The sequence below is a fragment of the Astyanax mexicanus genome, chromosome 13 (assembly GCF_023375975.1).
Source record: "Astyanax mexicanus isolate ESR-SI-001 chromosome 13, AstMex3_surface, whole genome shotgun sequence".
NCBI lineage: Eukaryota > Metazoa > Chordata > Actinopteri > Characiformes > Acestrorhamphidae > Astyanax > Astyanax mexicanus.
Window position 1 is genome coordinate 35,917,499 of NC_064420.1, and position 11,129 is coordinate 35,928,627.

At 36.9% G+C, this 11,129-nt stretch overlaps 1 protein-coding gene across 1 annotated transcript in view; it reads right to left on the bottom strand.

The window, feature by feature from the left end:
- The window catches only part of zgc:154075 (Gfo/Idh/MocA family oxidoreductase), a 33,174-nt gene extending 22,398 nt beyond the window's left edge, over positions 1 to 10,776 (bottom strand). The window contains exon 1 of the mRNA XM_049462888.1: positions 10,666 to 10,776. Within this exon, the coding sequence (XP_049318845.1) occupies positions 10,666 to 10,722 (57 nt within the window). The 5' untranslated portion in view covers positions 10,723 to 10,776. The remainder of the gene's footprint in view (positions 1 to 10,665) is intronic.
- Between the last annotated feature and the right edge of the window lie 353 nt (positions 10,777 to 11,129).

Here is an 11,129-nt window from a genome sequence, read left to right on the forward strand (position 1 = left end):
TGTCAAGATAGGATACAGTTTATGGGACCAAAGGGGGGGGCTGTTCAACCTTCTTCACTCACACCATAGTGGGATGATCTATATAATCTTGTGTATGTCTTTTGGTTTTCGAACATTCTCCTCGACTCTCTGAGCGGAGCATTGTTCCCGGAAGATCTTCTGAAATAAACTGTTAAATTAGCTGAAGACTTTGGTATCCTGACTCTTCTTGACTTCTCTACTCATCTCAACCATTTAAAAGAACTCAGGGGGAAACGCACTGGAAACGGCGCTGTAAGGGGTAGTGCGGCCTTTCCCGACAACAGTCATGACCCTTACCTGTTTCCAATTAACCTGTTCATCTGTGGGATGTTCCAAACAAGTGTTTTCTTGAGCATTCCTAAACTTCACCACTCTTTTGTTGCCCCTGTCCCAACTTTTTTGGAACGTGTTGCATCAAATTCAAAGTGAGTGAATATTTGCAAAAAAAAAAACAATAAAGTTTATCCGTTTGAACATTAAATATCTTGTCCTTTTAGTGTATTCAATTAAATATAGCTTGAAAAGCATTTGCACATCATCATATTCTTTTTTTACACAACATCCCAACTTGAATTGGGGTTGTACTTCAGTGAATCATACTCACATTTTAAATAGAATGTTTCTTTACAATATAATTGCTTTTCATGTTTACCTTTATGAATGGAAAAAATATCTACTGTTTCTTGGGGTAAAGCAAAAGTCTATGTCAATACACATATATTTCCAATATGTTTTATTATTTTTTTCTTATTCTGTAGATTAACTCACAAGTGTGTGAAGTACTTGGCATTAGAAGAAGTCTCTGTGCCCCATATCATCCTCAAACTAATGGGTTGGTGGAGAGACTGAACGGAACTATACAAAGGTAAAACAAAGACTGTTAAGGCTGTCATTACATTCTTCGTTAAGCTACTAAAAGTGTTGCTTTTCATATAATGATTTAGATAATGATGTTTATAAATATTATGGCTACTTGTGTATGTATATGTCAAATTGTGTATGTGTTTGTCATGTTTAGAGCTCTTGGCAAGATGGTGGATGAGAAACCTAACAACTGGGATCTGTACCTGGATGCAGTAATGTTTGGACTGCGCACAAAAAAGCAGTTAACCACACGGTTCTCCCCATTCTTTTTGATGTTCGGGAGAGAAGCACGTTATCCTGCTGAGGTGCCAGAGGACTATCAGGTTAAGTAAAATGTGTTCTTTTAAGAGGATACACATACAATGAGCAGCTATTATTTGGGTGATGGGACATTCTCAGCATTGCAGTGACACTGACATGGTGATGGTGTTTTTGCATGTGTTGAGCTGCAGTGTCCTTGCTGGACTAAAAATAGTCCACCAAAAGCATCTTATGGGTGGCGTCCTGTGGGCAACATTATTTTGGGCATTGTCTTGTTGGTAGCATCCTGTAAGCACTGATAAAGGACTAGAGGTGACCAACACAAACAGTGCTGCAAAAGATTCAGAGCTTATGTCTCTTTTACAAGGTGGAGCAGCTGTAGATAGGAGTGACTAGTAGAGTGATAGACAATGAGTGAACGTTTAAAAACTCCAGCAGTACTGCTGTATCTGATCCACTTGTACCAGCAAAACACACACTAACACCTCATACACCACCATGCTAATCAGTGCTAATCACTGCAATGCTGAGGATAACCACCCATCACGCAAATAATAATAGCTGCTCTGTGGTGGTCTCTCCAGTAGTGATCCTGATCCAGATTGTAGAATAGGGTGAAAGGAGGATAATTATATGCAGAGAAACAGATACAGGACTACAGTCAGGAATTACTGTATTATATATGCATTATAAACTACAAAGTGACCTATATGATCAGAGGAGACAGTGAGTGTAGAAATAAGTTGTTCCCAATAAAGATTTTGTTGTGTCTATACAGAAATTATTAATGCAAGATTAAGAAATTGCTCTTATTGAGATACTAAGTATATATATCTCAAGTTTTTTCCTTCCTTGTAGAATGAGGAATGGCTTCTATCTGTAGAATATGTTTTTCCACATAGAGGCCTAGTTTTTCTGGTAATCTGCCATGAGGGTTGTGAAATGGGTGGCGTATTAATGACATTGCTAACTGGTGTATTCAGACTATGGCTCCTTGTTTCATGTATATTTTATGTAACTTTTTAAAGAAGTATTTAAATTATGTTCAAGTTAATGAACAATAACTGTTGTACAATACATTATAAGGTAGAAAAGAGAAATTTGCTCATTTTTCTTTTAAGTAAGTTATTGGTATTACTGTGTTGGCTTTTAGTTTTGAGTAATCTGATTAAAAACTAGTTAAAATGAATGAAATTAATAAAATAAATACCACGTCAAATACTTTCAAGGTTGAACTGACCTTTTTGTTTTACTGTGAAAGGACAAAAACTACATTACTGCATTATACCAGAAATAACATAAATGCATAGAAACAACATTTAATGCATAGTAACTAACCAATGAATAAAGATAAAAGTATGTATTATCTAGCAGATAAAATCTGTGCAGGACAAAGAGTGTGCTTGCTGTATGAGGTCTGCATTATTTGATCACACATTATTTATATTAGTTCAGTTATTTTCTCTTGATGTAGCCAACAGATGTTGTACTGTACTGTAAGTACACATTTTTATTTGTTTATTGCCATACATTGTTACAGGTTGATGCTACTGTTGAGAATGTGCTTTCTGAAGAATTGGTGGCAATTGACATTGAGAGGCATGACAGAATCCTGAACATTGTCCAGGAGAATGTGGAAGGAGTTCAGGAGAGAACAAGAAAAAGGCTGCAGTCAAAACTCCCTCAGCAAAATCTTCAGGTGGGGGATGTAGTTCTGAGAAAGAATATCCGCAGCCAGCAACGAAAAGGAGGAAAGCTTGACCCAGAATTCCTCGGCCCCTTTACTATCACCAAAGTAGCAGGAAAAAGCATTGACCTTGTTGACTCCAATGGAAAAGCCATCCACAAGGTTAACATTGATCATTTAAAACTGTACAATGAACAGACCCCGAGGATACCACAAAAGTTAAAAGGGCATCATGATGTATTCAGTATCGCTCCTCCCTCAGTCACTTCCTCTCCACCAGCCACTGTCATCTCCTCTCCACCAGCCACTGTCACTTCCTCTCCACCAGCCACTGTCATCTCCTCTCCACCAGCCACTGTCATCTCCTCTCCACCAGCCACTGTCATCTCCTCTCCACCAGCCACTGTCATCTCCTCTCCACCAGCCACTGTCATCTCCTCTCCACCAGCCACTGCCAACCTCCACCCTTCTGTCATCTCTTCTCCATTATCCACTGTTCAACCTGCTGTTCAACCTGCTGTTACCACCTCCCCACCTACTTCCACCTCTTCTCTACCAGTTCCAGTCACATCCTCTCCACCTCCTGTCATCTCCTCTCCACCTTCTGGAACCATCTTTGCTCAAACATCTGTCTCCTCCTTAGAAAAATGTATGTATACATGAGCAGATTAAATTAAACCATCAGTATAGTACATACACCAGAAATACACAAGAAACTACATTTGTTTCTTTGAGTACAAATTTTCAGTTGGCATTTAACACTTTCAACAAAGCTTCATTACACTGTCTCACAAAAGTAGGTACACACCTCACATATTTTTTTAAATATCTTTTCATCTGAACACTGAAGATATGACACTTTAATACAATGTAATATAATCAGTGTACAGCTTGTATAACAAAGAAAATTAGCTGTGCCTTCATACAACTCAACACACATTAATGTCTGAACTGCTGGCAAGTGAGTACACCCCTAAGTGAAAATGGCCAAATTGTGCGGAAAGTGGCAATATTTTTTGTGACCACAATTATTATCTAGCCCTGTCTTAACCCTCTTGGGCATGGAGTTTACTAGAGCTTCACAGGTTGCTACAGGAATCTAATTTTGGTGCCAACAGTTTAGACATTAATAGCTGTGTGTTATTTTGAAAATTGCAACAAGAAAACACAATATGCTGCAGATTTTTTACACTTTATTGAAAGACCTTTCTACAATTTGTATTAATTGTTTCTTTAGGTGTGAAAGAGGCTTGGGAAGGAAAAAATGTTCATGTCCTTCTGTCAAAAATTGGACCATACAAATTGTTTTATTGGGACATCGCCAACCTAGCACCCAATCAACAGGTTGAAAGTGAGGTAAGATACATATTTTACGTTTTACGTTACGTTTTATCAACCTGTGACATCACAGAACATCATAAGTGATGTATATGAATTGATATTTACATTATTTTCTTCCTCATAGGTGATCAATGCTTATCTGAAGCATATTGTTCACAAGAAAAATCAAGAACATGGAGGCAAACAGGCACTATACATTGATTCTTTTGAAATGACTGGTATGTGGCAGGGGAAGAACACAAAACTGAAGGTAGGCAAATTACTGTTTTGCATTTTAATAATGCTGTATTATATGGATTTTCTAAAGTCTTGTTATAATTTTATAATTTTTGAACCTTTTTTAAGTGTGACCCCAATAACTTTCAAGTGATTCTGGGAGCTGTAAACGAGCCAAACCACTGGATACTGACAGTAAGAATACGATATTTTGTAAATTGTAATGATACTGTAATGTATCTGTAATATTATGTGTTTTTTGCTGTGACTATATGTGACTGATATACAAATATTTCTACACCTATATAGGCATTTTTTCCACAACAAAAAAGGAGTTTGGTGCTTGATTCTCTTGGAAACGCCTCCACAAAATTAGTCACATGTGAAAGGACAGCAAGGTACTCTTTTCATGATAATGAAAAATGGTCTATTATGAAGGCCAAGGAACAATATATACAATAATCTTTGTTTCTTTTTAGAGCATTCATGAGAAAGCGAGGGTGTGAGGTGTCCACATGGACAACAGAAACGGTTCCTCATGCATTACAGACAGATGCTGTGTCATGTGGAGTGTTTGTGCTGAAAGTAAGTTGATTTAAGTGTCCATTTTGAACTGAAGAACTGTTTGATGTTTTTCATAAAGCTAAATTGTTTAGTAAAAAAATATATGTATGGCCCAGTCAATAACTGTAAAGATTATACATATTTGAATATATACACCATAGATTCAAAATAGATGTTTTGGGATATTTTTGGACATAAGAATTGTTGGGTTCCAAATTCAGTTTTAGAACATTTCAAGCGCTATGAATTAACAGTTATATATGAAAGTGTTTTTATATGGCAGTTGATTTTAATTTCTTCATTCCTTAGTACGCTGAGAATATTCTGGCAGAGGAGCCACTGACATTTACTAATTCAAAATCAGCTGTTCAGACTTACAGATGGGAGGTGGCAATGACTTTGCTCAAGGAGACAGGTAAAATTCTTGTGTTGACCAATAATTCTATTTTTGATAAAGTAAGTATGTGTAATGAAAATCTGATCATCACAATCTGCAATTACTATTGTATTTTAATCAGATAATCTCGAAGATGTGTGCCACTACTGTGGAGAAAAAAGTGGAGAAACAGAAAAAAGCAAACGTGGGAAAAAAAAGAAAGGGCAAGCATGCAATACTGTCTGGGTAAGATGTTTTTCATTAATAAAAATAAAATTAAACAATATATAGGTATAGTATAGCATAATTTAATATAGTATACAGTAGTATAGTATAGTATGGAAAATCCAGTTAATATATAATATATAAAAATATGCATGTGATTGATTACAGATCCAGTGTGATGACTGCACTAGGTGGTTTCACCTAAATTGTGTGGGGAAACCCAACATAAATGAGAGCTACAGCTGTGCTGCATGCCAATAGCAAGAGAGCTATCTTACAAAGAGATCACTATTTTTTTTTTTTTATATATATATATAATTTTATTTCCATTTTTTTTCCCATTTTCTCCCAATTTTACACGGTCAGTTACCCAACCCACTCATTAGGACTCCCCCTAATACTAGTGATGCCCCAACACACCAGGAGGATGAAGACCAACCCCCCCCTTTCTCTGACAGGTGAAGTCAGACTCTGCCTATTTTTGAACAGCTGCTGATGCAGCATTGCCAAGTAGCATCATCAGCTCACAGACGCCTTGTGCTGATCGAAATCATCCTTTGGAGTGATGAGGGGAAAGAGTGCCATGTACCCACCCAGAGAGAGCAAGGCCAATTTTGCTGCCTGAGGGTTCCGGTAGCTAATGGCAACTACATAAACAGGATTTGAACCGGCGAGCTCCTGGTCATAGAGGCAGTGCAAAGCCTGCTGGACCACTCGGAGGCCATCACTATGTTTTGTTTTGACAGAAAGGTTTGTGTTTATGTGTATGTATCTTTTGCATGTTTTCCCATTATTTGAGCTTGATTATTATGTAGACTTTGCAATAAATAAGTATTTTCAACAGTGCCTCACTTTTTGAATTAAAATATATGTGCCTAGCCTGAATACACTCCTTTGCAATAATTATTGCTTTACTGAAAAGGTAAAGGAATAGTGAGTAATCTGAGAAGATTTGATTTTTGAATAGAGTCACAAATTCTGATACCAGCTGTCAGAATCAGTGACCCCTATTCTAAATCATTATGGTCAAGTCCAGTAATAAATGTTTTGTGTAGCAGAAAAGGTGAAGGAATGGTGAGTAATCTGACAGTATTTGGTTGGTTTTGCACTATATTTAATAGAGATGGTATAGGGTCACATATTCTGATACCAGCTGTCAGAAAGTGTGACCCCTATTCTAAATCATTATGGTCAAGTCCAGTAATAAATATTTTATATAGCTGAAAAGGTTAAGGAATAGTGAGTAATCTGAGAAAATGTGGTTAGCTTTACACAGTTTTAAATAGAGATGGTATAGGGTCACATATTCTGATACCAGCTGTCAGAAAGTGTGACCCCTATTCTAAATCATTATGGTCAATTCCAGTAATAAATGTTTTGTGTAGCTGAAAAGGTGAAGGAATAGTGAGTAATCTGACAGTATTTGGTTGGTTTTACACTATTTTAAATAGAGATGGTATAGGGTCACATATTCTGATACCAGCTGTCAGAAAGTGTGACCCCTATTCTAAATCATTATGGTCAAGTCCAGTAATAAATGTTTTGTGTAGCTGAAAAGGTGAAGGAATAGTGAGTAATCTGAGAAGATTTGGTTAGTTTTACACTATATTTAATAAAGATGGCATAGGGTCACATATTTTGATACCAGCTGTCAGAAAGTGTGACCCCTATTCTAAAGCATTATGGTCAAGTCCAGTAATAAATGTTTTGTATAGCTGAAAAGGTGAAGTAATAGTGAGTAATCTGACAGTATTTGGTTGGTTTTGCACTATATTTAATAGAGATGGTATAGGGTCACATATTCTGATACCAGCTGTCAGAAAGTGTGACCCCTATTCTAAATCATTATGGTCAAGTCCAGTAATAAATATTTTATATAGCTGAAAAGGTTAAGGAATAGTGAGTAATCTGAGAAAATGTGGTTAGCTTTACACAGTTTTAAATAGAGATGGTATAGGGTCACATATTCTGATACCAGCTGTCAGAAAGTGTGACCCCTATTCTAAATCATTATGGTCAATTCCAGTAATAAATGTTTTGTGTAGCTGAAAAGGTGAAGGAATAGTGAGTAATCTGACAGTATTTGGTTGGTTTTACACTATTTTAAATAGAGATGGTATAGGGTCACATATTCTGATACCAGCTGTCAGAAAGTGTGACCCCTATTCTAAATCATTATGGTCAAGTCCAGTAATAAATGTTTTGTGTAGCTGAAAAGGTGAAGGAATAGTGAGTAATCTGAGAAGATTTGGTTAGTTTTACACTATATTTAATAAAGATGGCATAGGGTCACATATTTTGATACCAGCTGTCAGAAAGTGTGACCCCTATTCTAAAGCATTATGGTCAAGTCCAGTAATAAATATTTTGTATAGCTGAAAAGGTGAAGTAATAGTGAGTAATCTGACAGTATTTGGTTGGTTTTGCACTATATTTAATAGAGATGGTATAGGGTCACATATTCTGATACCAGCTGTCAGAAAGTGTGACCCCTATTCTAAATCATTATGGTCAAGTCCAGTAATAAATATTTTGTGAAGCTGAAAAGGTGAAGTAATAGTGAGTAATCTGACAGTATTTGGTTGGTTTTGCACTATATTTAATAGAGATGGTATAGGGTCACATATTCTGATACCAGCTGTCAGAAAGTGTGACCCCTATTCTAAAGCATTATGGTCAAGTCCAGTAATAAATGTTTTGTGTAGCTGAAAAGGTGAAGGAATAGTGAGTAATCTGAGAAGATTTGGTTAGTTTTACACTATATTTAATAAAGATGGCATAGGGTCACATATTTTGATACCAGCTGTCAGAAAGTGTGACCCCTATTCTAAAGCATTATGGTCAAGTCCAGTAATAAATGTTTTGTGTAGCTGAAAAGGTGAAGTAATAGTGAGTAATCTGACAGTATTTGGTTGGTTTTGCACTATATTTAGTATAGATGGTATAGGGTCACATATTCTGATACCAGCTGTCAGAAAGTGTGACCCCTATTCTAAGGCATTATGGTCAAGTCCAGTAACTAATGTTTTGTGTAGCTGAAAAGGTGAAGGAATGGTGAGTAATCTGAGAAAATGTGGTAAGTTTTAAACTATATTTAATAAAGATGGTATAGGGTCACATATTTTGATACCAGCTGTCAGAAAGTATGACCCCTATTCTAAAGCATTACGATCAAGTCCAGTAATAAATGTTTTGTAAAGCTGAAAATGTGAAGTAATAGTGAGTGAAGATTTGGTTGGTTTTACACGGAGATGAATAGTGTCACATATTCTGATGTCAGATGTCAGAGTTTGAGTAAAGGCCAGTGATTGCCTCACTCTCACAAAAAAAACTTTATAACTCATGTTTAAGATAGGACCTGACAAAGGCACATTTTTACAGTTGAATCAAGTATCAGCCCATTTTGTCTCCAAAATAACAGAAAACAATGAAAAAATAACCTAACCCTTTTAATAAATGGAATTAAAATGGAATCTTTTAACATCGGATAGGGCATTATAACTACCATTTGAATAATTTTTAGATCAGTTTAAATATGATACACATTATCTAATGTATGTTTAGCATAATAGAACAGGTGTAAAGTATGAGATAATCTATTTTCTTCTTATCTAATATTTTACTGGTTCTGACGTTTTGGTTTGTTTAGGGAAAAAGCTTGTATTTTGCAGTGCACCCCCCCCCCCCCCCCCCCCTACTTTCTTCATACGACGTGAAAATGCAGAGAATTAATAATGAAACGTTCATGTTCAAGATCATTTATTTTATTTATAGACAACATAAAAATGTAAACACCCTTTTTTCATCGTTCGACAGCAGCAGAAAGAGAAAATAAAGCGAGTCCGCGTAGCTTACGCAGTCTACGCAGCGCGCTCGTGCCCGTGAACAGAAACTGTGAAGTAGCGCCCTCTGTGGTCACAAAACCCGACGGTCACAGAAAACGGTGTAACACCGGCACACCAACTGGCACATCTTACAACAGCCAGCACATTAACTGGAACATCTTTAAAAAATTCAACATACCAACTGACACATCTTACAGCAGCCAGCACATCAACTGGCACATCTTTAAAAAATCAGGCACACCAACTGGCACATCTTTAAAAAATCCGGCACACCTTACAGCAGCCAGCACATCAACTGGCACATCTTTAAAAAATCCAGCACACCAACTAGCACATTTTACAGCAGCCAGCACATCAACTGGCACATCTTACAACAGCTGGCACATCTTGGGAGAAACCAGCACATTGACCGGCACATCTTGCAGCATCCAGCACACCGACACATCATTGTTTTGCACACCATGCAAGCTTGATTCAAACAGGTATTAATACATATTTCAAAGAGATCTTATAATTTTTGAAAGCTTAATTTAGGATTTACCTGCTTGAATGGAGCAATCGAAAAACGCACGAGATGCGTAATTACGCACGGGATGCGTAAAAGCGCACGTGATGCGTAATTACGCACGAGATGCGCAATTACGCACGAGATGCGCAATTACGCACGAAATGCGTAAAAGCGCACGAGCTGCGTAATTACGCACGGGATGCGTAAAACGCATGAAACGCGTAAATACGCACGAGATGCGTAAAAATGTATATAAAATAGGAGAGGAGGAGTAGGAGAACCCTATACAGCACCGTGTCCGGTTCTGTCTTCTTCAGGACACGATTTAATAGGTGTGACATGGAAGGCATGTCTTATTCAAAGGACAGAAGTCCAAAGAAGTTATCAAATTTTCTAAATCTAGACAGCACACAATAACACATTTTCACTATGAGTAGCCTAGTGCAGCCAATAGGGCACTTTGTCTGTTTTTTACCAGGTACCAGGTTTCTACATGGTATACTTTCTCAATCGTAAAAACAGCATCCAGCGCCTCATGACCTGAGGTGTTTTAGAGCAGGGATACAGCTCTCCCGTTCTGTGAAAAAGGACTGCTAACGCTAGAGGGAGTCCGCGAGAGAGTCCTCAATAAATGGGGTAAATTGAGCTAAACAGCTAAAAACTCTAAATTAAAATAGTAACTACTACCTGTCCAAAATGCTTCTTTAATTTTGAAAATAATAATAAAGAACTGTTCTAAAAAAGTAAAGAAACTTACCTGTACGTAGCTATTTTTCGTACAGCATACAAGTTTTAGGCAGGAAGACGCTAGCATTTCTGCTAGTGTGCTGACCGGTTGGTGAGCTGATGCTACAATTAAAGCCAGAGCACGTTTAAAAGTTATACAACGATTTTAACTAAGGTTTTAAAGCTCGCTGTTTAATTAAAAACAAGTATCTCAATTTGGTAAATTTTTGGTTTACTACATACTATTTCATAGTCTAAAACACAAACTGTCCTTTTTACATTGTGTAAAAATTGATAAATGGGCCAAAATGAGCTGAAATTTACTCTTCACATTGACTTACATTTAAATAAAGCTAAGAAATCTTTAGCTAATTATCTCTCTAAAACGCTAAAGTTGCTGTTTTTGAGATACATGTTTTTCTTTGGACAGCGACTATAAATCAGCGGTGCTAAAACATTTGATATTGTTCTATGTTCAGGAAATAAGCAGCGATT